Source organism: Pelodiscus sinensis, chromosome 31, assembly GCF_052426305.1.
Source record: "Pelodiscus sinensis isolate ZL-2025 chromosome 31, ASM5242630v1, whole genome shotgun sequence".
NCBI classification, from domain to species: domain Eukaryota; kingdom Metazoa; phylum Chordata; order Testudines; family Trionychidae; genus Pelodiscus; species Pelodiscus sinensis.
In genome coordinates this window covers 285,955-313,885 of record NC_143082.1, presented here as the reverse complement: position 1 = coordinate 313,885, position 27,931 = coordinate 285,955, and the positions used below count along the sequence as shown (strand labels likewise).

At 48.4% G+C, this 27,931-nt stretch overlaps 1 protein-coding gene across 3 annotated transcripts in view; it reads right to left on the bottom strand.

The window, feature by feature from the left end:
- Positions 1 to 10,265: 10,265 nt before the first annotated feature.
- GMIP (GEM interacting protein) overlaps positions 10,266 to 27,931 on the bottom strand; it is a 62,641-nt gene continuing 44,975 nt past the window's right edge. The window contains exons 11-16 of one of the 3 annotated variants that reach the window (XM_075902465.2): positions 27,584 to 27,772; positions 27,011 to 27,148; positions 24,325 to 24,521; positions 22,640 to 22,928; positions 16,118 to 16,238; positions 10,266 to 13,391 (exon numbers count right to left, since the gene is read on the bottom strand). In XM_075902465.2, coding sequence (XP_075758580.2) covers positions 12,859 to 13,391; positions 16,118 to 16,238; positions 22,640 to 22,928; positions 24,325 to 24,521; positions 27,011 to 27,148; positions 27,584 to 27,772 — 1,467 coding nt within the window. In that variant the 3' untranslated portion in view covers positions 10,266 to 12,858. The remainder of the gene's footprint in view (positions 13,392 to 16,117; positions 16,239 to 22,639; positions 22,929 to 24,324; positions 24,522 to 27,010; positions 27,149 to 27,583; positions 27,773 to 27,931) is intronic. The other 2 variants (XM_006130253.5, XM_075902464.2) reach the window with 2 other exon arrangements.

The following is a 27,931-nucleotide window of genomic DNA, read 5'->3' as shown; positions in this document are numbered from 1 at the left end:
TTGCAGAGCACCCACTGCTCCAGTCACTGGGTGTAACTGTAAGCTGATCTGTGGACTCTTCCTACCAATCAGGCCAGGTATCCAATCACAAAGCCCACTACAGGCCAGCTGTGCTGGTTAGTTTGCTGGGAGATCATCTGCATTTCCTGGTTGCTGATACAGAGTCCCAGCTCTTTGGGGGTCACTACTCACCTTATATTTAACCGTACAATTTTCATGGGTAGTTGAGTTTTCCTGTTTCCTCAGGGTTCAGTTTCTTACCAATTGCTGCCTCCTCGGGATGGTGCCAGGAGGCACCCAGCTGGGAATCAAGGTCGCCAAGTGTGAAACCCTCTGGCTTTTCATTCTTTCTGTGATAAGAGGGTTATTAAGCAGTGCTGAGGCTCAGAAGTGCTGGATTAGGTGGTTGCATTATCCTGACTTAATATTGACTGTGGAAAAGAAGCTTGAAACAAGAGGTTTGTTTCTTGATGGCCTGGCTGATAAAATAACCCATTCATTTAGGCATAAGCTTTTGTGGGCTGGGAAGGAGCTTATGCTCAAGTAAATTTGTTAGTCTTTAAGGTGCCCGGGGCCTCATTGTTTTGGCTGATAAAAGTCTCCTTCTCAGACAGGTGGCCGCGTCACTCTGTATCTGCATCTCTTTGTTAAGGTTACGAGGGCCTTACCTCCCAGTCATCTATAATAACTCTATGGCTACGTCTACATTGGCATGATCTTGTGCAAGAACTCTTCCAGAAGAGAGCGTCTACATTGGCATGTGCCTTTGCGCAAGAGATGTGCTTTTGCGCAAGAGCATCCTTGCCAGTGTAGACGCTCTCTTGCACAAGAAAGCTCTGATGGCCATTTTAACCATAGGGCTTTCTTGTGCAAGAAATTCATGTTGCCTGGCTACACTGGCCTCTTGCGCAAGAACAGTTGCACAAGAGGGCTTCTTCCTGAGCAGGAGCGTCATAGTTCTTGTGCAAGAAGCCCTGATTTCATACATTAGAACGTCAGTGTTCTTGCACCAAAACTCGAGGCCAGTGTAGATAGGCAGCAAGTTTTGGCACAAAAGCGGCTGCTTTTGCGCAAGATCATGCCAATGTAGACACAGCCTATGGGAAATATATTCTCTAGGAATCAGCACAGAGAGCAGCTGCCATGAAAACAGTGAGGCCCAGAGAAACAAGCGCAGTAGATAGAAAATCCCTTGCCTTTTGGCCTTCCCCTGCTTTGAAGTGGGAAGTGAGAGCCCAGACCTAGAGACAATTCCACTTCACAGACTTACCCCGACTGTGAGTTAGTCCCTGCAATACACACTTGAGAACCAGTTCTTTGAAGTGGAAACAGGGCCCCAAAGACATGGGAAGTCTGGGGGCACAAAGCTTCCCGTGTGAATTAGTATGATCTCTCACATTTCAACTTCCAAGAACAAAATAAATAAAACATTAACTGCATCTGAAAACACAGAGGCTACGTCTACACTGCAATGATCTTGCGCAAAAACTCTTTAGTGCAAGAGTTCTTGCGTTAAAGTAATTGTGCAAGAGAACATCTACACTGGCATGTGCTTTTGTGCAAGAGCATCCATGCCAGTGTAGACGCTCTCTTGCGCAAGAAAGCTCTGATGACCATTTTAACCATAGGGCTTTCTTGTGCAAGAAATTCATGTTGCCTGTCTACACTGGCCTCTTGTGCAAAAACAGTTGCGCAAAAGGGCTTATTCCTGAGTGGGAGCATCATAGTTCTTGCTCAAGAAGCCCTGATTTCATACAGTAGAACGTCAGTTTACTTGCGCAATAACACACGGCCAGTGTAGACAGGCAGCAGTGTAAACAGGCAACTGCTTTTGCGGAAAAACTTGCCAGCTGTCTACACTGTCCGCTTGAATTTCTGCAAGAACGCTGACGATCTCATGTAAGATTGTCAGTGTTCCTGCGGAAATAATATGCTGCTCCCGTTCGGGCAAAAGCCCTTTTGTGCAAATGCTTTTGCGCAAGAGGGCCAGTGTAGACAACGCGGTATTGTTTTGCGCAAAAAAGCCCCAATTGCGAAAATGGCGATTGGGGCTTTCTTGCACAAAACCGCGTCTAGATTGTTTTTGCGGAAAAGTGTCCGTGCCAATCTAGATGCTCTTTTCTGCAAATGCTTTTAATGGAAATTTTCCGTTAAAAGCATTTGCGGAAAATCATGCCAGTCTATATATAGCCCTATGGCAATGTCTACACTGGCAGGTTCTTGCGCAAGAATGGCCATTCTTCCACAGTGTCTGCACTGCCCGCCTGCTCTTGCACAAGAAGATTTACAGTACGGCGTCGGAAGAGAGGGCTTCTTGCGCAGGAGCTATGCTCTTTTCTAACAGGTGTAAGCCCTCTTGTGCAAGAGCTCTTGCGCAAGAGGGCAGTGTGGACACAGATCACAGGTTTCTTGTGCAAGAAAGCCCTATGGCTAAAATGACCATCAGAGCTTTCTTGCACAAGAGAGCGTCCACACTGCCATGGATGCTCTTGCGCAAAAGCACATGGCCATGTGGACAAGTTCTTGTGCAGGAGTGCTTGTGTAGAAACTCTTGCGCAAGAACCCGCCAGTGTAGACATAGCCCTGGTGTCCTGTTCTCGAGTCTATTGTTAAAACCAGACTTTCCAGGTGAGGGCAGATACTTTAAGGAGTAGACCTTGTCATAGACCCCTTTGAAAATCCCCCTTCCTAGAAAAAAAACAAACAGAACCAACCAACCAACACAACACTCCCCAAAGCCCAGCTCTTCTAAGCAGTGGATCTCAAAGCACTTTCTCATGAGATGAATTCAAGGTTGGTCTGTTCTCTGAAGCCTTGTTTCAGAGGGGTGGCCGTGTAAGTCTGTTTCAGCAAAAACAGGAAGGCTGGTGGTACCTTAAAATAAGTTTATTGGGAGCAATATGCAGTGCTGTGACTGCTCATTTTTAGTGTTACATGGCTACCCCTCTGAAATGTTATCGTGAGCTACAGCTCACTTCCTCAGATGCTTGAAAGAAAGGGAGGGATATAGCGATGGGAGTGTAACGTCAGTGCTGAGTCACTCAGGGTGAATATGGTTCATCTCCAGCCATGATGAGAAGGTGAGTACCTGAAGGGGAAATGACTCCTTGTAAAGAGAGCCTTGCCATAGAATAAGCATTAAGAAATTTCCCTTTTAGGTACTCTCACCACCTTATCATGGCTGGAAGTGAGCCACGTCCACCTTGCTTTTACACTCCCATCTCTCTATCCCAGCCGTTCTTCCATTTCAAGCGTCTGAGAAGAAGTGAGCTATATCTCACAATTAGCTCACCCTTATCATTTGTAAGTCTTTAAAGGTGCCACTGGACTCCTTGTTGTTTTCTCTGAAATCATTTACCCAGGTTTAGGCTAGTCTAAGTTTTAGATGACCCAGTGTGCGCAGTAGCTGATATTCTATTTGTTGAGGGACGTGTCCAGGATAGAAGAGAAGACCATAGTGCCTGCAAGTGACAGTGGGTTGCCATTTCTGTGTTACGTAATATATTTAAAAAAATTAAGTGGTTACTAGAGACAAAAATCTTCTTGCCTCACTCAGAACTCCACCCCCGGGGAGGAGGGGAGGGCTTTCCAAAACCTCCCTCAGGTTGGAAGACTGTTCTCTAGAGAGCTCAAGTCTCACTGCTAGAAAACGGTGCCTGATTTCTGACTCAGCCTAGATTTCTAATTGCTCACGTTCAAAAGCGGCAGCCAAAGAAAAGCTATTCACAGTCTCTGCTGGGGTCCTGCGAGAGGTAACTCAGGGCAGCAGATGGGCCTAAGTGGTAAAGGCAAAGAACTACATGCCGCCTGCTCTCCCTCCTCCTAGTCAGGCTGTAATAAAAGTGTGACTCACCGGAAAGCTGTGGAAGATGGAAATGTGTTGCTTGGACACAGTCACCTGACCTGGGTCAAAGTCCCATGGCAGGGTCAGTTAAGTACCCCCCCAGTCAAGGAGGCCTAACCCTGAAATATAAGCACACGGCTACCCCCATGACAGGAATGAATGGGTAGAGGAGAGGAGCTAGCAAGATTCTGGCCAGCTCTTTCTGTCTGGGAGTCTGTCCAACTGTGTTCAGGCGCTCTCAGCTCCCCAGCAAGCGAGGCAGTGAAGTTTAATTAGAAAACCCTTCTCTGTAGCAACATATTTAAACGGAGTGACTCACGCTGTGAGGGGGGCACAGGGGAAACTGCCTGCATGTGGCAGTGATTACAGCTAACTGGTTTAAATTACTTGGCCTCCAGCAGGCAGTTCAGGGGAATGCACAGCATCTTCAGGCTGCCTTGAGTAAAGCTTTCCACTTCCTGTCTGCCCTGGCAAATGGACTGCAATTAAGGCAGTAATCTGCTGGTTTGTTAGCGCAGAGCAATGCTGGGGGGGATTGCAAGGCTCACACTATGGGATGAAGAGGCAAATACAGCCCTTTTAGGTGTTTCACTTGTTTGTCAGAAGGGCTTTGGCAGTCCCAGAGCAGGGCAATTTGGGAAGGAGGAATTTTTTTTGTATCTTATGATTTAAGATGGAAACCTTGAATTTAGATTAATTTGTCCCCATGGAACTAAAGCCAAATCCTCGCAGCATCCCTCCCCCCCACATACTGCAGCAGTCATGGGTCATTTGCAGCTTGTTAGTCTTTAAAGTGCTACATAGTCCTGTATTTTGTTTCCTGGTTACACTGACATAAGGAAGATATGCAGATGAACTGTATTTTTGCCCCAAAGCCCAAGGGACTGGCAGGCCTTTGCTTGTGATCTCTATTAATTTCATACAACCCTGAGGGAAATCATGACTGCTGTGGAGACAGTGACTACAGGAGTGATATTTCCCCCTTCACATAGCCACAAGAACCAGCAGGTTTAAAATAAGCACAGGGAAGACCTTCACTACAGGGCTGGATTACCAAATAGGCAGACTAAGCACCTGCTTAAGGCACCAGCAAAGCAGGGGCACCCCCAAAAAAAAAAGATTTTATGGTATAGTATCGTTTTTATTTTGAATTACATGGGGGGGCCACCATATTGTTTTCAGTGCTTAAGCCTCTAAAGGTCTTAATCTGGCCCTGCTTCACATAAAGCACAGTCAGCCTGAAAAACTCATTGCTGGGGCTGTGGTGAAGGTCAAAAATATCCCTGTTGAAAAGAGAATAAGAGTGGTTCAGGGAGGTTGGCTGGTCTATGGTTATTAGCCAGGATGGGCCGGACTGCAGCCCTATGCTCTAGGTGTCCCGCATTTCAGAATGCCCAAAACAGGGACTGGAGGAGACAGCATGGATCCTGTTCCGGTCATTCCCTCTGAAGCATCAAGTACCAGCCACTGTCCAAAGACAGGCTACTGAGCTAACTGGACCATTGGTCTGACTAGTGTGGTCACTCTTGTGTTCTGAGGGGTCATTTCTCTTTATTGCTGTTATTTTATGAGCCTGGGGACATTTGTTTGAGGAAACATATCAGAGTAGACACATCACAATAAGAACCGACTGCATCCCCATGGATGCTAACTGGGACAGCTCAAGTAAAGGAGACCAAAACATCACAGAGTAAATAGCTTTTGAAATGTTTCAGACTAAAGCACATAGTAGCAGCCCCCTGGCACAAGCAGGAAAGATTTGCCTGACCATCCCTCATACGAAGGATTTGCCCTCTGTGTGTGAGTGGCGTGGCGGTGCTGGAGCTCTGGCAGGAGAGACAGCTATTACACTGAGTAAATGCCAGCCCCACAGAAAGCAGTGAGTAATGTGAATTTACTAAAGAACAGTGCGCACATTCTCCCAAGCAGCACTTCTGTACTTATTGGATTGTCTGAAGGAAAAGCAGAGCATAGCTAGATGGCAGGAGTCATGCTGTTTTGATTAAGCAAAGATTTCAAAGCCTCCCCCACAATGCTCCTCCAGTAGCATATGCTTTTTTAACACAATGCCCAAGTAGCCTGTGGAACTCACTGCCACATGATATTTCTGAGGCCAAGAGTTTATTAATTGATCCATTAAGAATATATGCTGATGAGTTATGCTAGTGTAATCCACACACCTTCTGGGTGTGGTGTACTATCCCATGTAGTGGCCATAGACCACTTAAGAGAAAGAATGTGTTTGTTCTACAGCCTTAGCTGAGAGGGATCTGGCTTTTAGCTTAAGCTGTAGAGGTTCATGCACAGAGCTCCAGAGATCCCAGGTTTAGTTTCACCTGTCAGTGTTATACGAGACCAGGGCTACTCCACATGCAGCCCGTGGCCTGTTTGTTTGCAGTCTGTGGTACGGTTTGGGTTTACTTGGGGCTTAACACGTGGCCCACGGGTGGGATTCTTTGAACATGGCCTCCACTGAGAACACGCTCCATAACGGTGAGTCAATATAATGGTCTTCTGTTGATATGCGTTTTAGTAGTTAAATTCCTGGACTGTCATTGCTATTAAAAGTGCTGTCACATGGGTGGAAATGGGGGTAAATATTGAACTTCATTAATATCAGCAGAACTGACTTAAATGGGGCCTGCATGTTGTGTAGTCTTTCCTTAATCTTTGTATTCATGCCCATCAATGTGAAAGAAGCTGTTTGCATATATTTGCATATATATTTACATGTACATGCAACCACACTTAAATTGCAGCTCTCGGAGACAAGGTGAGCGAGGGGGTATCTTTTATTGGACTAAATTCTGTTGGTGAGAAAGGTAAGCGTCCAAGTTACACAGAGCTCTTCCTCAGGGCTGAGAGAGGCACTCAGTGTTACAGTTAAAGACAAGATAACACTGGCTAGTGCAGGGCTACTCCACTTTGGAAGCCCCCAGGGCCTCACTGATACTCACAGCACATGCCGAGGCCTGGGGGCTTCCAAAGTGGAGTAGCCCTGCACTAGCCCGTGTTATCTGTTCGATCTTGTCTTTAACTGTAACACTGAGAACCTCTCAGCCCTGAGGACGAGCTCTGTGTAACTTGGACGCTTACCTTTCTCACCAACAGAAGTTAGTCCGATAAAAGATACCCCCTCGCTCACCTTGTCTCCTAGACTGTGTCTCCACTGGCGGGTTCTTGCACAAGAATGGCTGTTCTTGCACAAGGACCCGCAGAGCGTCCACACGGCCCACCCGCTCTTACGCAAAAAGATTTACAATAAAGCGCGGGAAGAGAGGGCTTCTTGCACAAGTGTATGCTCTTTTCTACCAAGTGTAAGCTCCCTTGCTCAAGAGCTCTTGTGCAAGAGGGCAGTGTGGACACGTGGCAGGGGTTTCTTGTGCAAGAAAGCCCTATGGCTAAAATGGCCATCAGAGCTTTCTTTCGCAAGAGAGTGTCCACACTGCTATGGATGCTCTTGTGCAAAAGCACATGGCCATGTGGATGTGTTCTTGCGCAAGAGTTCTTGCACAAGAACCCATGCACAAGATGTTCTTGTGCAAGAACCCACCAGTGTAGACATAGCCCAGGTCTGGCAAGTCCCAGAAAGAGTGAATCTTCAAACGCTGTTACAGGATTCTAGGCTGTATTACTGTTAGGGAGTCTGCTGAGATGGTTTATCTTCCTGGATCTAGCTTTGGGTGTGCCTTAAATTACCCATCTGTAAAATGGGTTAAATTTGACTGACCTGCTTTTGAAAACCACTTTTGGATTCTTGAATGGAAAGTGCAAAACAGAATAATTTCATTTGTTAAAAATATCCTCAAACAATCCCAATGAGGTAAATGCTGCAGTCAGAAGGGCTGCTCAGCATGAAGTAGTGCAGTAGAAAGGCCGCATTTGGTCAGAGCAGCACAGCTAGGGTTACCATCTGTCAGGTTTTTCCCCAGACATGTCCTCCTTTTCGCTTCTTAAATCTCTGTCTGGCTGGGTTTTTTAAATGACTAAAAATGTCCAGGATTTTGCTTTGTAAAGGGGAACGAGGAAGAGAGGGGGCATGTGTTTGGCAAATTGAATGTTCAGAGCCACATGCCCAGACCGTTAATGGCCGCTCTGCGCATGCACCCCAGTGCCTGGCCGGAAAAGCATGTGGCTGCAGCAGTGGCAGCTCAGGTGAGACCCAGGGCAGGTCCGATATGGGGGGGGGGGTGGCTCTTCCCGCAGAGTCACCACATTACCCTCCACCTCTCTAGGTTATGGCCCTGACTCTGTGGAAGGGGAAGGGCATTGCGTTAAAGTGGAGGGGGAGGACTGGGGGGGCCTGTCTCTGATGGAGGGATGGGTGCCCTGGGTTACAGCAGGGCGGGTTAGGGGTGTGGCTGGTTCTGGGGAAGGGCAGGGGCATTGGGTTACAGCAGGGAACTGGGTGTTAGAACTTCTGGCTTCTTTCCTTCCCTGTAGGTGGGCAGTGGGTCTGTGGGTTAGATTTGGGGGTTCCAGTCTCAGCTCTGTGAAGACTGTGGGAGCTGGTGCTTGGTGGGGTGAACAGGGGAAAAGAAGGGATTCTGGGAAGCAGGATTCCTGGGTTTCTTTTCTAGACATGCCACTTCTTCCCTTGGTGCTTTTAACTTCATGCCCCACGATGGGCCCCAGCCAGCAGCCTCTCTGGCCCCCCACTCTCTCCTCCTGGCCCCGCAGCGGCCCGAGCTGCTGGCTGGTTGGCAGTGTCACTGGAGCCCGTGCTGCTGCACGTCTCGGGGCAGTGCAGCCGGGAAGCAGGAGCCTGGCATGCGGCGCCCCTCGCTCCATGAGAGCCAGCGGGGGCCGCCACAGCCCTGACAGCAGCAGCCAGCTCCCGAGTCAGGCTCCCGAGTTTGGCCTCCTGTGCGAGTGGAGCAGCTGCACCAGCAGGCACCAGGTGTCCTCTTTTTTGAAAGTTCAGAGATGGCAACCCTAAGCACAGGGAACCAGTAGGAACGGTAGCAACAGCAGGAGCAGGTCAATGGTCCTGGGGACTCTTAGGTGCCATCTGGTGGACACATATGGGCAGTTCTGTGGCTGGAATTGGTCTCACACCATTGAAGTCAACATAGTGATGCTAGTTTACACTGGCAGAGGAACTGTTCCACAGAGCCCATGCAAAATTTGGTCAGAGGCATATTTTCTGGATTTAAATCCTACCACAAACAAAATGGTATTAATATATTTAAAAAATGAGCAGTCCCATGGCACCTTAGCAACTAACACAAACATCATCTGGAATATATATTTACTGGAATCCAGTTGACAGCTTTGCAAAGTACCAAATTCATAAGGTGCAGCCTGAACGCTGCCCGTACGTGCCAGCAGGGGATCAGCGCTCAGGCTTGCTCTCGGGATGATGGTCTAGCACGGGGTGGGGAAACTTTTTTGGGTCAGGAGCCACCCACCCACAAAAAAATCAGTTGGGGGCTGCACACAAGTGAGAAGCAAAAAAACAAAAACAAACCCTCCCTGATGTGGCCTCTGACTGAGGAGAAAGACACTCCCCACATTCCCCTCGCACACCAGAGCCTAGGAGCGCCCAGCCTAATAGATTTTGTGTGCTCCAGCCTTGCAGTGAGGTAGCGGGAGTGGGGGGTGGAGTATCAGTGTGGGCTCCCCAATGCTGGGGAGGGGCAGGAGATGAGCCTTGAGGGCTGGATCCAGGCAAACCAGGGGCCACATCTGGCCCCTGGGTCTAAGATTCCCCACTCCAGTCTAGGAGAGATGTATAGGCAGCACCTGATCCTATAAAACTCAATTCAAACATGAGACAAGAAAGGAAAATCTGAGTTACCTTCCTCTTCCAGGTCTTGCAGATGCCTTATCTTAGTCTGGCCCTTAGATGGTGAGTTCTTCAGCACAGGGACTGTCTTTCATTTTTGTTCTATAAAAGGTTGAGGGCACTGTTGGCAAGAGCGGCCTGAGGCCGGCTGCGGCAGCTGGCGCCCTAGGTGGAAGGCGTGATCGGCACCCCCCACCTGCACAGCCATCAATGGCTGCAATGTAATCACAGGGCGCCCGGGCCGGTGGCACCCTAGGCAACTGCCTAGTTTGCCTAGGCTCACAGGCCGCCCCTGACTGTTGGCATATTTTCTTCTTCCTATGTATTTTAGAAATGTGCATTTGTCTGTCTGTCCGTCCCTCTGTGGCTGTGTCTAGACTGGCAAGTTTTTCCGCAAAAGCAGCTGCTTTTGCAGAAAGACTTGCCAGCTGTCTACACTGGTCGCTTGAATTTCCGCAAGAACACTGACTTCCTACTGTCTGAAATCAGTGCTTCTTGCAGAAATACTATGCTGCTCCCGTTTGGGCAAAAGTCCTTTTGCGCAAAAGGGCCAGTGTAGACAGCTCAGATTTGTTTTGCGCAAAAAAGCCCCGATTGCAAAAATGGCGATCGGGGCTTTTTTTGCGCAACAGCGTGTCTGGATTGGCACGGATGCTTTTCTGCAAAAAGTGCTTTTGTGGAAAAGTGTCCGTGCCAATCTAGACGCTCTTTTCCGAAAATGCTTTTAACGGAAAACTTTTCTGTTAAAAGCATTTGTGGAAAATCATGCCAGTCGAGACGTAGCCTGTGAGTCTATTTGTTCAAGAACATCTCCTAAACCATAAGAGTTAGGACAAAATTTGGGATGCAGCTTCTTCTTATCATAACTTAAAGCAAGGTCAGGCTTTGATTGTGCCAAGACAATGGGATGTGCCTGGAATTTAATTGTTTTTCATAAAATGGGAAAGGAAGGATCTGGTAGGAGAGATAGTTATACTGCAGAATGAACACCAGGGCAGCAAGGGGCCAGACGTGGGAACTGGGACAGCTATAACCCCATTGGGCCAGCAGGGGGCAGGGTGGAGAAATGGATAGCTATCTAATGTATGTTTCAGAGCGTTTGTCTGTGTGTCTGTCTATACCTGTCTCCCAGTCGGAGGACATGCACCCTTCCCCCAGCTGTGCCCACTGCAGCTGCAGTGGCCATGGACAGGTGCTTCTAACCTGGCCCCAGGCAGCTCTGGTGAGGGAGGACTGAGAAGATCTTCTTTCCCTGGGCCAACCTGCATAATGAACTCCTCATCCCCAGCCACCTCCCAGAACAATGAAGAAAACCAAAACTTATTTGAAAGTTAAAGACCCAAGCAATGCTAGATAAATATTCTACCTCTCTAGAAATACTGAACCTCTGTAGTCTGACATCCTCAGGACCTGACCAGTGCTGAACCAGACAATTTGCTGAACCACAGGAGGTCAGTAATGTCTAGCAGCATTACCAACACTTCCATTGCAAACTCTGCTCTTAGAGGATATTTAGGGATAAATTAGCTAAATAAGAGCACGGAACACCGAGAGGCAGGACTGGGGGCTGTAAAACTTTATGGGACTGCAGGAAACTTGGCCATACCCATGAAAAGAGGACATCTGGCTAACTAAAATCACACCGGACCACGGATGTTGCTGAACTAGAAGGTGCCAGACTAGAGTGGTTCAACATGCAGTACCAAATAATGACAACTGGGCAACGAACATCCAATCAGGGATTTCACAAAGGCTCATTTAACAAGCAAGCAGGACACAAAAACTTGTAACAAAGCTCCCACACACTTACCACAGAAACTCATTTTGTTAAAAGATAATTTAATATCCAAGAACACAAAGCCACATGTTTTAACATTAAATACACATCTTCTGAGGCATACTGTGGAATGAATGGGTGATATTCCCCATTTTTTGGCCCAAGCTCTACAACTGCTGGAAATAAATCCTTAGAGTTTCTGTTAGGATCTTGTTAAGAAACAGGAACAAACACAAAGATGATGGACAAGGCTAGAGAAAAAAGAAGGTGGCCAACTTTACCAAAAGAAAGAGGAGCTCTTGAACAGAATTAGAGATGTAACACCAAGGCTTTAATCATCTGCCTAGGGCGTCCTGGCTTACAGTTGCTCACTGCTGGAGAAATTCACCCCTCTTAAATGGGTGGCTAGTCCTTACACTGCCATCTCCCCAGGGGTGTATTTCACCCAGTGCATAACCAGAAACCAAGAAAATCCACTGCAGTTGATCACAGTGCACATTCCTATGACCTGAATTACTCCAGGTTAGCGACCCATCATTTTAGCTCACACATTTCAGTGTTAGCTCACTACATGTATTCATTGGAGGCCCAATCCTGAGGTTTTCCTCACACAAAAGTCCCAGGGGCATAGTTTGATCCTGACACTACCAGAAGAGGGCTCCGTGATGAATGATCGCAGTGCATGGGAGTGGGGAAAGGTGTGATCCAGGCATGGAAAATGCTGAACACCACAGAAAGCCTTTCTGCAATGGGTTCAGGGGATTGTGGTTGCAACAGCTGTTCAAGAGATGCTAGAGATGGAGGGGTCTGTTGGAAAAGCAGAGAGATGGGATTAAGATAAAGTAGCACGCTGATACTGCTCACTGGGTGGCACAGTCTCTTCTTCTCAAAATGACTTATGCTTTTATCTGTGTTTATAGAAAACAGAAATTCCAGCAGTGGAAGCCCCGGGAACAGACCATGTCAACACACTCTACGTCCCTGGATTTATGCTGAAAAATGAGGGATGCTTTGAATGGAACAAATCAGTGGAGGCTTGTAGCTTCAAGAAAGTGACCATTTATGAGTGTTTCCTCTCCAGCTCCCCAATTCTCACAGTCACTTCCTCTCTGCATAGATATTGGCAGCCATGTAAATGCTTTCTCTGTCCAGATATCACAGAGCCCACCCCTTGCAGGAAAACACCTGGTGCCAGAAGCAGATGTTTGCTTTCCATGAACAGAGCCTCTGCACTTATTTCTTAAAGGGCGCTTGGAGTTTGCTAACCAGTAAAAAAGCTAAGTCTGGGCTGCCCCACAGCTTGCCTGCTGAGGCATAACAGATGTTTCCTGCAGTCTTCCACCCTAGCAGAGATGCTGGGATCAGGGCCTTATCACCTCCCTTCCTTTGTCGCCGTCAATTAGTAGGTAGCACTTGTGGCAGCGCAGCTCTGTCTCCAGCAGGGCTGCCTCACTGTTCACACAGGTTTCCCTGGGATGGTGTCCCCAAGTCAGGGCCTAGTTTGGGTTCAATGCAGTCCGTGCTTGTCCTTTCCAAGGAAGCCTGAGAGAACTCTGTGGAAGGGTCGCTGGTTTGAACCTTGGAGATGATCCTGGCAGTTTCCTGGGTGATCTCGAAATGTCTGAGCTGCTGTTTGCCTCCAGGATGGCGGTGCAGCATGCTGGTCTCTGGGGAGCTACTCCTGCTGCTTCCACCTTTCTTCTCCAGGGTTTCCTTTGCCACGGAGCTGCAGTCTGCAGGCCTGCCTTCCACTTCAGCCTCCCTCCCTGCGCTAGACAGAACAGCAGCCATCAAGGACAAACTGGAAGGGTTGGGAATGATTGGCCTCGTATTGACCTGTGCTGGTCGAGGATACTTCACTGGCTGCCGGCTGAAGTGCCCCCGGGGTTGGGTGCCTAGAACTGAATCCGAGTCTGGGGCTGGCTTTTCATGCACTGATTCCTCAGGCTCCTCCAGCTCCGAGCTGTTGCTTCTGTTTACAGCTGAGCAAAAAGTGAGATAGAGTTACTATAAAATGAGGTCCCCTCCCAGCCTGACACGCGGGCCTGACTCATGCGACAAAGGGGACACGTAGGAATCCCTGGACAAACACATAAGTAGAGGCCATTACCCCTCCTCCCCCCATCTCCATCCCCTCCCTGTTCAGTGCTGGGGACTGAGCCTCCTCTCTTCACCCTATTGCAAATCAGGAGTCATGTCAGAGACATCAGTGGTGTGAAATGGGTTACAGTGAAGGAAGAATCAGGCTCTTTATTCTCAAAGCTGTGAATCCTGCCAGGAGGGGGTATGTCTACACTACAAAGTTAATTCGAACTAACAGCCATTAGTTCGAATTAACTTTCATAGGAGCTACACATACAAACCGCTAGTTCAAACTTAATTCGAACTAGCAGAGTGCTTAATTCGAACTAGGTAAACCTCATTCCTCGAGGACTAACGCCTAGTTCGAATTAAGGGCTGTGTAGCCACTTAATTTGAACTAGTTGGAGGCTAGCCCTTCCCAGCTTGCCCTGGTGTCCACTCTGGGCCAAGCCAGGGAAACTCTTCTGCCCCCCTCCTGGCCCCGGAACCCTTAAAGGGCCACGGTCTGGCTACGGTGCCCGTGCCAGGTGCAAGCCTGCCAGCACCCAGCCAGCAGACCCTGCACCTGACACGGCATGAGCCAGCCACCTGCTGCCACCCAGCCCTCTGCCTCTTCCCAGGACCAGGCTGACGGCTCCCAGGAGCCTGCCCGGGGCTGCAGGAGGCAGGCGCCTGCCTGGTTTAGTGCGAAGATCGTGGACTTCATCCAGATTTGGGGGGAGACCTCCAACGTCCACAATCTCTGCACTAGGCACAGGAAAGTGGCCATCTAGGGCAAGATAGCTGCCAGCCTGGCCACCAAAGGCCACATGAGAACCCAGGAGCAGGTTTGCATGAAAATCAAGTTGGTCCAGTGAGACCCCCGACCCTGAGCTTAGAACATAAGATTGGCCATACTGGGTCAGACCAAAGGTCCATCTAGCCCAGTAGCCTGTCTGCTGACAGTGGATAACACCAGCTACCCCGGAGGGGATGGACCAAAGATAATGACCAAGCCATTTGTCTCGTGCCATCCATCTCCAGCCTTCCACAAACAGAGGCCAGGGACACCGTTCCTACCCCCTGGCTAATATCACTCCATGGACCCAACCTCCATGACTTTATCTAACTTCTTTTTAAACTCTGTTATAGTTCTAGCCTTCACAGCCTCCTGTGGCAAGGAGTTCCACAGGTTGACTATTTGCTTTGTGAAAAACTTTCTTTTATTAGTTTGAAGCCTGCTACCCATTCATTTCATTTGGTGTCCTTTAGTCCTTATATTATGGGAACTAATGAAGAACTTTTCTTTATGCACCCTCTCCACACCACTCATGATTTTATAGACCTCTATCATATCCCCCCCTTAGTCTCCTCTTTGCAAAGCTGAAAAGTCCCAGTCTCTTTCGCCTCTCTTCATATGGGATCTGTTCCAAATCCCTAATCATTTTAGTTGCCCTTTTCTGAACCCTTTCCAAGGCCAAAACATCTTTTTTGAGGTGAGGAGACCACGTCTGTACACTGTACTGAAGATATGGCGTATCATAGTTTTATACTTCCCCTCCTCCTCCTTCCCCTGGCTTCCCCCTTCCAGCTCCCTCCTCCCAGGTTTCCTCCTCCCCTCACCCACCCTCTCTCTTCCCCTCTCCCACGTCCTTTTCCCAGTCTCCCCAGAGGTTAATCCCCCTCCCTCCCAGTTTTGTTAAATAAAGAGAGTTTCTATTTTTGAACACACGTGTCCTTTATTTTTTACATCATGAAGGGGGGGCTAGGGAGGGGGTAAATGGAAGGAGGTGAGGGAGGAATGGGGCACAAGCCCCCAATGGGGAGGACTGGGGTGGCTCTGCGGGTTCTTCAGGCTCTCCTGCAGGGCCTCCTGGATCCTGACAGCCCCCCAATTAACCCCCCCACCAGATGGCAGCCTGTGGCAAGTGCAGCCGGGCTGATGGCCGAGTGCTATGATGTGCCGAGTGCGGGCACTCAGGGCACTCCAAGACAGAACTGCTTTGCTGTCCCTCATCGAGGTAGACAAGCAAGCGGGGAACCCTGAGAACTGTCTGTCCGGGGTGGGGGTCTGGTCCCTTTAAGCACAGAGCTCAGCTAGCCTGAGGCAGCAGCTCCATACTCTAAGTGCTAACCTGATGCCCTGCTGGCACTGGTTCCGACCAGCCTTAACCTCGGTTCAGGGTCCACTCAATGTGGACATGCTAGTTTGAATCAGCAAAACGCTAATTCAAATTAGTTTTTAGGTCTAGATGCACTAGTTTGAATTAGCTTAGTTCGAATTAACTAATTGAAATTAAGTTAGTATGAATTAGTGCTGTAGTGTAGACATACCCTTAGAGAATTTGCTCTAGTGAGTCACTTGGGGCCCCGGGGTCTTTAGCAGCAGGGCTTGCACAGAGGGAAAGAAAATTCTTCCTGAGAAGGGCTTGTCATAGACCAACACCTGGTGACAAGTTAGCCCAATGGCTGCACTAGACTAGAGGGGGCTGGCTAGATAGAAAACAGAGGCCGGGTGATGCCATGACCCCATACACAGAGACTCGTACAGAGACAGGCAGACACAGAAGCGGTGAAAGTTCAGTAAACACATATCAAGCCCATCCAAAACCTGCCCCAGGAACACATGCCCCTGTATGACATTTACCTAGGGGGTCTGTGCTCAGGGGGCTGTGGGCTCCCTCCATTGTCAGCTCATTGACGGCTTCACTGGAAGACGACTTATCAGACACGGAGCCCTCACTTGAATCATGCTTGAAGGAGAAACTCTGTTGGAAAAAGCCAGGACAGCAAACCTGTTTAGACAGGGCTCTCCTTTCAGATAATGACTGGACTCAGTCCCCTGAATGCTGCAGTAGCCAAGGGAACAAAGAAAATCGCCTAATGACAAATACAGCTTCATCTCGTTTCCAGCTTGCCCAATGCAAAACTGCAGAGATGAAGGTGGCAGGCTCAGAAAGAGAGAGAGAGAGAGGGGCATCTTAGAGCTGGGGTTAGGACTAATGTTCCCTCTATTTTTTTCCACCCATGTGCAGAATAAATTTTGTTACGTACACTGGTGCATGTGTGGATATGCACCACCAGTAGAAATATATGCTGCCAGCTTGTGAGATCTGTGATAATCAGCTGGGCAGCATGTGAATCTCTCCGGGATGGCCACCAAAGTGCCGAGCTTACAGGAAACATTGGTTAGGACCCTGTTGTACTGGGTGCTGAATGACCTCAGCTCATTTCTCCAGTTTGTCCAGATCATTTTGAATTATGACCCTATCCTCAAAAGCACTTGCAACCCCTCCTAGCTTGGTATCATCTGGAAACTTAATAAGTGTACTCTCCATCATCTAAATCATTGATGAAGATATTGAACAGAACCAGTCCCAAAACAAACCCCTGCAGAACACCACTTGTTATGCCCTTCCAGCATGACTGTGAACCATTAATAACTACTTTCTGAGAATGGTTATCCAGCCAGTTATGCACCCACCTTATAGTAGCCCCATCTCAGTTGTATTCGGCTAGTTTATTGTTAAGAAGGTAATGCGAGACCGTATCAAATGCCTTACTAAAGTCTAGGTATACCACATTCACCACTTCTCCCTTATCCACAAGACTTGTTATCCTATCAAAGAAAGCTATCAGATTGGTTTGACATTAATTTTTCTTTACAATCCATGCTGGCTGTTACCTCTGACCTTATTTTCTTCCAGATGTTTGCAGGTAAATTCCTTAATTACTTGCTTCATTATCTTTCCTGGCACAGAAGTTAAACTGACTGGTCTGTAGTTTCCTGGGTTGTTCTTATTTCCCTTTTTATAGATGGGCACTAGATTTGGCCTTTTCCAGTCTTCTGGAATCTCTCCTGTCTTCTATGATTTTTCAAAGATGCTAGCTAAAGGCTCAGATACCTCCTCTATCAGCTCCTTGAGTATTCTAGGATGCGTTTAATCAGGCCCTGGTGACTTGAACACATCTTAACTTTTCTAAGTAATTTTTAACTTGATCTTTTTTTATTTTAACTTCTAAACCTACCTAATTTCCACTATCATTCCCTATATTAGGCATCCCTTCATCATCAGACTTCTTGGTGAAGACCGAAACAAAGAAGTCATTAAGCACCTCTGCCATTTCCAAGTTTTCTGTTATTGTTGCTCCCTCCTCACTGAGCAATGGGCCTACCCTGTCCTTGGGTCTTCCTCTTGCTTCTAATATTTTTATAGAATGTCATCCTGTTACCCTTTATGTCTCTAGCTTGATTGAGCTTATTTTGTGCCTTTGCCTTCCTAATCTTGTCCCTGCATACGTGTGTTGTTTGCTTATATTCATCCTTTGTAATCTGACTTAGTTTCCACGTTTTATAGGACTCCTTTTTTATTTTTAGATCATGCAAGATCTCCTGGTTAAGCCAAGGCGTTTTTTTGCCATATTGTCTATTAGGCATGTTAAATATTGACTAATTGACTAATCAAATAGTCAATGCATTTTGCATCAACTATTAGATTAGTCGATAGGGTGCCTCCACCTTTGAAGTGTAGCAACAGCTCTCGGGCTGTTGCCACACTTCAAAGGTGAAAGCACTGCATGAAGCCCAGGGACTCCTCCGCTGATCCCGTGCTCCATGCAGTGCTGCCGTATTGAAACTCCACGAGGAGTCTGACACCGGGCTTTCCTTGGTGTTTCAAAGTGGCAGCACCACAAGGAGCCCAGGGATCAGTGGCAGAGTCTCCAGCTGATCCCAGGTTCCACATGGTGCCACCACTTTGAAATGCTGCGAGGAGCCTGACACTGGGCTCCCTGCGGCATTTCAAAGCAGCAGTGCCACAAGAAGCCCAGGGTTAGTCCCCAGCTGATCCTGGGCTCCAAGCAGCGCTGCTGCTTTGAAACACTGCATTGCAGCCAGGGGACACTCCAGCTGGCCCTGAGCTGCACACAGCATTTCAAAGTGGCAGCACAATGTGGAGCCCGGGGTCTGGCCCCAGGCTTCAAGAGGCACTGCCACTTTCAAGTACCCTCTTCTCTTCCCCCCTCTTGCTGTCTCTTTCTGATAGAGGCAGCAATGGGGGAGTGGGGAAAGCGACTAGTCAACTAGTCCTTCACATCGGAATAGTTTGCTTTTGGGCCCTTAATAATGTCCCTTTGAAAAACTGCCAACTCTCTTCAGCTGTTCTTCCTCTTAGTCTTGCCTACCAGATCTTTGAATTTACTAAAATCTACCTTCCTGAAATCCATTGTCTCAATTTGGCTCTTCTCCCTTCTACCATTCCTTAGTATCATGAACTCTTTGATTTCATGATCACTTTCACAAGTTAATTAGGAAGTTTTTCCTAATTTCCAACCTAAACTGCAATTATGCAATTTATGCCCATTGCTTCTTATCCTATCACCAGAGGTTAAGGAGAATAATTTTTCTCCCTCTTCCTTGTAACAACCTGTTAGGTACTTGAAATCTAAATGTCCCCTTTCAGTCTTTTCTGAATAAGGAAAAGTTGTTTACTTGTTCCCATAATATAAGAACTAGGGGCCACCAAATGAAATTAATGGGAAGCAGGTTTAAAACAAATAAAAGGAAGTTCTTCACACAGCACACAGTCAATCTGTGGAACTCCTTGCCTGAAGAGGTTGTGAAGGCTAGGACTGTAACAGGGTTTAAAAGAGAACTAGATAAGCTCCATGAATTTAAGTCCATTAATGGCTATTAGCCATGATGGGTAAGGAACGGTGTCCCTAGCCTCTGTTTGTCAGAGGGTGGAGATGGATGGCAGGAGAGAGATGGCTTGATCTTTACCTATTCAGTTCACTCCCTCTGGGGCACCTGGCATTGGCCACTGTGGGCAGACAGAGTACTGGGCTGGATGGGCCTTTGGTCTGACCCAGTCTGGCCGTTCTTATGTTCTCTTTTCCAGACTAAACAAACCCAGTTCTTTCAATCTTCCCTCATAGATCATGGTTTCTAGACGTTTAATCATTTTTGTTGCTCTTCTCTGGACCTTCTCCAATTTCTCCACATCTTTCCTGAAATGTGGCACCCAGAACTGGACACAGTACTCCAGTTGAGGCCTGTGCTGAGGTTTGTGTCCATGTGCCCTGCGCACTAGTAAAACAGGCTGTTACAGAATGTGGGGACCCTAATTCTGCCTTGGAGTTATGCAGAGCCGAGGTTCATTCCCTGGGTTTATGGCACCTTCAGAACACTCTGCGTGGACGTGTAACCCCATAACCTAGAACTACCTGTTCTTTATGCTCAGTATAAGTCAGGAATAAGCCAGCCAATAACCTCCCTGGGTCTCTTGGAACAGGTCATAATGCACAGCTTTAATGGGCAGCAGCCACTTTATCTGTCATGCTGCAGCCTCGCTCAGTGATTCCTTTGCCTGTCCTTCCGCAGACAGAGAAAGTGGGGGCAGCAACAGAAACATCATTAACTACTGTAAAGTAATTACTGTTAGAAACTAAAGAGAGCCTATAGTGGGGCTTGAACATCATAATTCTTATGAGCCCAGCTCCCCAGGGAAGTCAGCAGGCATTTGTACAGAGACTGATCAGCATCTGAGCAGGGGCTTCATTCTTATATGGAGAATTCCTAAAGAACTTAGTTCCCTCCATGTGTAATTTTTGACCATTCCTGAAGAATTTAATAGCCAACCCTGCAGTAGTATTATAGAGGGTGGCTTTAAAACCCCTGAACTATGAAAAGGGGATAATTCCTTATTGTAGCCTGTTAGTTTCATCCCTATTAAATTATACGGGACTTTTCCATATGGGGAATGGCAGATTAACATCTGCTTTCAGCTGAAATCACAGGCAGTATAGTTTTCTTATGCTTCAGTGGCTGGGAACCCCAGGAAAGCCAGGTTGCTGCCCAGACGTGAATGTGACTATTAAGAAAAGGAAGCAAGGTGCGTACACACACACACACACATACACACACACACACTCACCCCCCCCCCCTCACACACACACCCTCAGTGGCCTGGACAGGACTGGGAGACAGATACTGATCATCCAGGCTTTGACTCCCCCTGTGACCTTGGGAAGGTCACTTTTCCTTTTTCTATCTCAGTTAATTCAGCTTTAAAATGGGAGTAACATTCCTACCTAGCTTCCAGTGGGGTGGTGCCAATTACCTCAAGTTTTAAAGCAAAATGCAGGACAATGTAGCACTTTAAAGACTAACAAGATGGTTTATTAGATGATGAGCTTTCGTGGGCCAGACCCACTTCCTCAGATCAAATAGTGGAAGAAAGTAGTCACAACCATATATACCAAAGGATACAATTAAAAAAAATGAACAAATATGAAAAGGACAAATCACATTGCAGAACAGAAGGGGGATGTGGGGGGGTGGGAAGGGGGAGGAAGGAAGGTAAGTGTCTGTGAATTGCTGATATTAAAGGTAGGGAGAGTGGGATGTTTGTGAGTTAATGGTATTACAGGTGATAATTGGGGAAACTGTCTTGGTAATGGGTGAGAAAGTTCAAAGACTTGTTAAGTCCTTGTTGGCAAGTGTCGAATTTTAACATGAATGACAGTTCAGAGGATTCCCTTTCAAGTGCAGATGTAAAAGGTCTTTGTAGCAGAATGCAGGTGGCTAAGTCATTTAGAGAGTGTCCTTTCTGGTTAAAGTGGCAAGAAACTGTTTTCTCTTTGTGATCTTGTCTGATATCTGTTTTGTGGGCATTAATCCTTTGGCGAAGTGTCTGAGATGTTTGTCCAATGTACATAGCAGACGGACACTTTCGGCACATGATAGCGTAGATTATATTTCTGGATGCGCAGGAATATGTGTTCTTGATCTTATAACTCACTTGGTTAGGTCCAATAATGGTATCAGCAGAATGAATATGTGGACAAAGCTGGCAACGGGGTTTGTTGCAAGGGAAGGTACCAGGGTTGGTATTAGTGTGGTATGTCCTGTGGTGGTTGGTAAGAATCATCTTGAGGTTAGGTGGTTGTCTATAGGAGACTATGGGTCTGTCTCCCAGAGCCTCTTTGAGTATGGTATCCTGTTCCAATATAGGCTGTAGTTTATTGATAATGTGTTGGACAGGTTTAAGTTGGGGGTTGTAGGTGATGACAAGTGGTGTTCTATTGTTGGTTTTCTTGGGTCTGTCTTGAAGTAGATGGTTTCTAGGTATTCGTCTGGCTCTTTCAATTTGCTTTTTTGTTTCTCTGGGTGGGTAGTTGAGATTTATAAATGCTTGGTAGAGATCCTGAAGCTTCTGGTCTCTGTCAGTGGGGTTAGAGCAGATGCGGTTGTATCGAAGGGCTTGGCTATAGACGATGGATCGTGTGGTGTGTTCTGGATGGGAGCTGGATGCATGTAGGTAACTGTATGAGTCGGTGGGTTTTCTGTAGAGAGTGGTGTCTAATTTTCCATTGTTGATTTGTACGGTGGTGTCCAGGAAGTGGATCTCTCGTGTAGAATGGTCCACCCCCCCACATCCCCCTTCTGTTCTGCAATGTGATTTGTCCTTTTCATATTTGTTCATTTTTTTTAATTGTATCCTTTGGTATATATGGTTGTGACTACTTTCTTCCACTATTTGATCTGAGGAAGTGGGTCTGGCCCACGAAAGCTCATCATCTAATAAACCATCTTGTTAGTCTTTAAAGTGCTACATTGTCCTGCATTTTGCTTCAACTACCCCAGACTAACACGGCTACATTTCTATCTCAAGTTTTAAAGTGCTCTGAAGAGGAAAGTTGCTAAGTATTCTTGTGAGAGAAGTGTCAGGAAGATGGAAAGGGCTGAGAGAGGTGCTTAGCAGCACAGAAATGTATCCCAGCTAGCTACAGCCAACTACGCCTCTGAGTCACACCCATCTGGGCTGGGGATCCTGCTATATCATTTGCTATTTATATAACCATCCATTCCACAAGCTGTAAAACTATGTATCTACTGAGAGACACAGCAACATTCTGACATCTCTTCTCTAGGAATTGGACTATTTAAAACATGCAGCAAAACATTCTCCGGAGCTGCCTGGGCAGCTGCGGAGGGATCTGCAGCCTGGAATTTCTTCCAGTTCTCCCATTCCATGGGAATCACCCTGCTGAATAACCCCCGGATGCCAAGTGGCTTCACTCTCTGTAAGATCCTGTTTTCCTGGCTAATCCCTGTGGGTGACTATAACAGGGTGCTGGGGCCCAGTTCTGTGTTTCTGAGCTGTACCTCTGTGGTCTCACCCTGGGCTCTCTCAGGGCTGTGCTGCTCCTCTTTGTCCTTTTCCACCAAGGTCTCTTGTGAAGTGTTTTCGTACAGGGACGGAGGCAAGTCATCCATCCCAAAGACCCTCTCGTAGTTCAGAATGAGAAACTCCACAATATGGGCCTGGTACCCAGAGTCTACGAGGCACGACATGGAGACATCGTACCCTGAGCCAGGCCGGATCAGTGTTGGCCCGAAAATTATGCCCAAGTTGTTGGGGGACATCTTGTTCTCTTCGTATCTTTCAGCCACCCTGAGCAAGGGAAACATCCTGGTTAGAGGCCTATCAGTTCTCAGCTGCACTGCAGTGAGTAGGAGGGATGTCGTGGGTGGGGGAGCTGGTAGAGAGGTACAGCCCGGCACGGGCAGGAGGGGAGACAAGACCCTGGTTTCCAACACTCATACCCCACTGTGAGCCAAGAAGTTGCATTGCAGTGGTGAAAAGTGCAACTCTGAGGGAAGGTGCTTGGTCAGCGCTGGCTGAAAGGAGGCTGGCCCGTCTCCCACTGGCCTAATGGGAATTCTGGCTCTGTACCTGCTTTAGCTCCAAGTGACAACAGTAAAGGAGAGGCCAGACAGCCCATCTAGGAGCAGAGCCTTTTCCGTCTCCCTTGCTGGGAGCTGCAAGGGCCTGGCCTTTCTCCTCCCCGCTGTCCCTTGTGGTGTAATCATGCCTTCTCGCTGGGGAAGGAGGCTACAGGCATGTCTGCTTGGTGAGCTGAGGGGCCAGTTCTAGTGTGACCTGTGGGTGTGTTGCATGAGCAACTGTGCAAAGGGCTGTCCTAGCCCAACACCCTCATGCAGCTGGCCCCTCCCACCACTTGCATTGCTCTGGCTACGCTCGGTTTTTCACATGCTACTGGAGTATGTTTCTCAAGCTGGACGTTATACTGCAGCGGAAGTGCTGACATGCTCTAAGAGCCTTTTCTGGTACCGACCTGCCTCTGTGCCAGATGCTCCTCTGGGGAGCCAGAGAGAATCACAGAATTCTAGAATGGACTGGCATGGGCCTTGAGAGGTCAAGTCCAGGCCCTGGCCTCCCAGCAGGACCAAGCACCTCAGAATCTGAGACGATGAGGGATGGAAGAGACCTCAGGAGGTCACCCAGTGTCCTAGTCCAACCCCCTGCTCAAAGCAGGACTGATCCCAACTCTGTAGCAACACGGTGGTCCTAAGGAATTATGGGGCCCTCCACAGTACTACTGAACTGGTGCCCCTGTGCCCGATGGCAGCCTGGGAGGGGGATGACTTTTTAGATTTTATAATCTTCAGCAACACACTGGTGCAATATTTTTAAAAGCACTAACACAGTCAATTCAGAAGCTGACTATATAGACCTGGGATTGGCAAATGCCTGCTAAATGGCTTCATTACCACTTGAATAGCTCTTTCATAGGTTCACTGCTAATAGGCCTCGCAGGCTTTTTCACTTGTAAGCTAACAAGATCCTCTCCAGAGGAAGCAGACACATGGAACAGGAATAGGAAGAGGCAAGTGGGTGGACATAAAGACCCAGTGGTGCCCCACATTTTCGGGTGCCCTACGCCACGGGATGTTCTGAGTATGGGTAAGGATGGCCTTGGGCAGGAATCTCTTTGGAGCACTAGCATCTAACAGACCCATTTTCCACAGTCACTCGTCCCTGTTACCTGTACAGATGTGCAATGAGATGTCGCAGGGTGTTGTAGTTAGTCCCAGGCAGTTTGCTCAGCAAGTCCTTCATGCTCTGGATGGGATCTGCTGAGAACTCGGAGCTGTCTCTCTTCCTTTCCCCAGGTCTCTGCAGGTCTTTGGCAAGCATGATTAATTCATCATAGAGCCGAGACAAGAGCACTGGCCCTGAGAGCTGTGGTGAGATGAAGGAGCTAGTGTTACTGCAGCCTGCCTGTTTGATGCTCTGGGGAAAGATTAGGGTTAGGGTTCTGGCCCTGCAGCCCTGGCCAGCTTCAGCCTCATGTTCCCAGGCTCAGACCATCTCTTATATCCATGATGTATAGGCCAGTGATTGGCTCCCTGGTTTCTCACGAACTTCTAGGGCCTGCAGAAAAGGCCCAGGCCTCCCCAGAATTGCCATTCACACCGAGTTAATATTTGGGGAAGGTCTGAAATAGCCCAGGGCTGCTACTGCTCAGGGAAGCTTTGGGTCTCATCTGTCTTTTATCAGTGACTGCAAGCCACGAGCCATGACACCCATGAAGACAGATGTTAGGAGACCAGAGCCTGGAATTAATCCCTGATTCTACAGTAAACAAGGAGATGTCAACACACCTCAGTGCCTCAGAAACCCATCCAAGAGCGAGCCAGCAACACGAGTTGCCATGCTCCCACAGATGCACCCAGGAGTGAAAGGAAAATTAATTCTTTCTGGTATAGGGGCACACGAGCAGAGGGGCATGTGACCTCCCCATGAGACCCCCCCCCCCCAACTTGACTTCTTCACACAGCACATAGTCAACCTGTGGAACTCCTTGCCACAGGAGGCTGTGAAGGCTAGGACTATAACAGAGTTTAAAGAGAAGCTAGATAATTTCATGGAGGTTAGGTCCATAAAAGGCTATTAGCCAGGGGATAGAAATGGTGTCCTTGGCCTCTGTTTGTCAGAGGCTGGAGAGGGATGGCAGGGGACAAATCGCTTGATCACTGTCCTCGGTCCACCCTCTCTGGGGCACCTGGTGCTGGCCACTGTCGGCAGACAGGATACTGGGCTAGATGGACCTTTGCTCTGACCCAGTACGGCCGTTCTTATGACCACATTACCTGGGGTGTGGGGGTCGATACAGCAACGGTCAGTCAGAATCATAGAGCTGGAAGAGACCTCAGGAGGTCAAGTCCAGCCCCCTGCCCAAAGCAGGACCAGTCCCAACTAAATCAACCCAGCCAGGGCTTTGTCAAGCCGAGACTTAAAAATCTCTAGGGATGGAGATTTCACCACCTCCCTAGGTAACCCATTCTAGTACTTCACCATTCACCTAGGGAAATAGTTTTTCTTAATATCCAACCTAGACCCCCCCACTGTAACTTGAGACCATTGCTCCTTGTTCTGCCATCCATCACTACTGAGAACAGCCTCTCGCCAGCCTCTTTGGAACCTCCCTTCAGGAAGTTGAAGGCTGCTATCAAATCCCCCCTCACTCTTCTCTTCTGCAGACAAAACAGACCCAACTCCCTCAGCCTCTCCTTGTAGGTCATATGCTCCAGCTCCCTAATCATTTTGGTTGCCCTCCGCTGGACCCTCTCCAATGCATCCACAACCTTTCTATAGTGGGGGGCCCAGAACTGGACACAATACTCCAGATGTGGCCTCACCAGAGCCGAATAAAGGGGAATAATCACTTCTCTAGATTGCTGGCAATGCTCCTCCTAATGCAGCCTAATATGCCATTAGCCTTCTTAGGGTATGTCTACACTACAAAGTTAATTTGAACGAACAGACGTTAGTTTGAATTAACTTTGATAGGCGCTACACATACAAACCGCTAGTTCGAACTTAATTCGAACTACCGGAGCGCTTAATTCGAACTAGGTAAACCTCATTCTACGAGGAATGATGCCTAGTTCGAATTAAGCAGTTCAAATTAAGGCCTGTGTGGCCACTTAAATTTGAACTAGTGGGAGGCTAGCCCTCCCCAGCTTTCCCTGGTGGCCACTCTGGGCACCACCAGGGAAACTCGTCTGCCCCCCTCCCGGCCCAGGAGCCCTTAAAGGGGCATGGGCTGGCTACGGTGCCCGTGCCAGGTGCAAGCCTGCCAGCACCCAGCCAGCAGACCCTGCACCTGGCACGGCACGAACCAGCCATCCGCTGCCACCCAGCCCTCCGCCTCTTCCCGGGACCAGGCTGGTGGCTCCCGGGAGCCTGCCGAGGTCCGCAAGAGGCGGGCGCCCGCCTGGTCTAGTGCAGACATTGTGGACCTCATCCACGACGTCCGCACTAGGCACAGGAAAGTGGCTGTCTAGGGCAGGATACTATGCTACTTCTGTTCAGGCAAAAGTCCCTTTTGCGCAAAACTTTTGCGCAAAAGGGCCAGTGGAGACAGCTGAGATTTGTTTTCTGCAAAAAAAGCCCCGATTGCGAAAATGGCAATCAGGGCTTTTTTGCGGAAAAGCGCGTCTAGATTGGCCACAGATGCTTTTCCGCAAAAAGTGCTTTTGCGGAAAAGCGTCCGTGCCAATCTAGATGCTCTTTTCCGAAAATGCTTTTAACTGAAAACTTTTCCGTTAAAAGCATTTCCGGAAAATCATGCCAGTGTAGACGTAGCCACTAGGTGTGTGGGTCACACCTGCAAGTGGCCAGGACCAGAGACTGAGCCTGGCTCCTTCTAGCAATTTGCTACCCACCTCTTTCAGGAAATGCTTCAGGACACCAGTGATGTCGTGGGGAGAATGTTCCGAGAGCTCCACCAGCTCCCTCCCATTTTCAAATGCCTGGCAGAGCTTCTCCATCCGGGCCTTGGCCCCACTTATCCGATAGATCCCCTGCATTGTCAAAAAGGGGAAAGGTTCAGGGATCCTGGTCAGAGGAGGGGAGGGAGGAGGAGGAGAAGGATGGGGCCAGGCAGTAACAGGGCAGCTGAATTTCTGCAGCTGAGGCCAAGAAGGGAGGTGACATTGTCTCATTCCTGGTGTGGACAGGCACCAAAGTGTGAGCTGCAGAGATGCAGAACCCAGCTACCCTCATGGCAGGACAATACACTAAAGCTAGAGGGAATCAGAGAGAATTTTTAATTAGCCTCTCTGGGAGCCAGGTGACCTGTTCAGCAGCCAGGACAACCGTCAGTGGTTTACTGGGGTTTGTGAAATGCCTGGTGACAAAAGGCGCCAAGCAAGGGCCTGATATGGCCCGTCACAGTTGAATGGTGTGCAGTCCTGGCCCCCAGCGGGAGTAGGAACAGGTCCTGCATGGCTACTCACCTGCACTCCGAGGGCACGCGCCTCGATCTCTGCGGTGCACTTCACAACCAGGAACGGGACCTCTTCAGGAAAATCCCGAGGGACCTGTGTGAAGTCGATGCCAAAGAGAGGCACTCGGCTGGGCAGCTTCTTGTGGCCACAAGTGATCAGGAGGTTCTCCAGGCACTTCCGGTGGCAGGTCAGATAGCACTGCAATGGCAAGACAATACTGGGTTAGGCACTAACTACAGCTTGGCAAGGCCACTCCAGAGGCTGGGCAAAGTGTCTCCCCTTGGAGCACATCACAGGTGTAGCCTGATCTAAGATTATGTTTAAATTCTAATGACCCACCTTAGGGTTGACAGGTTC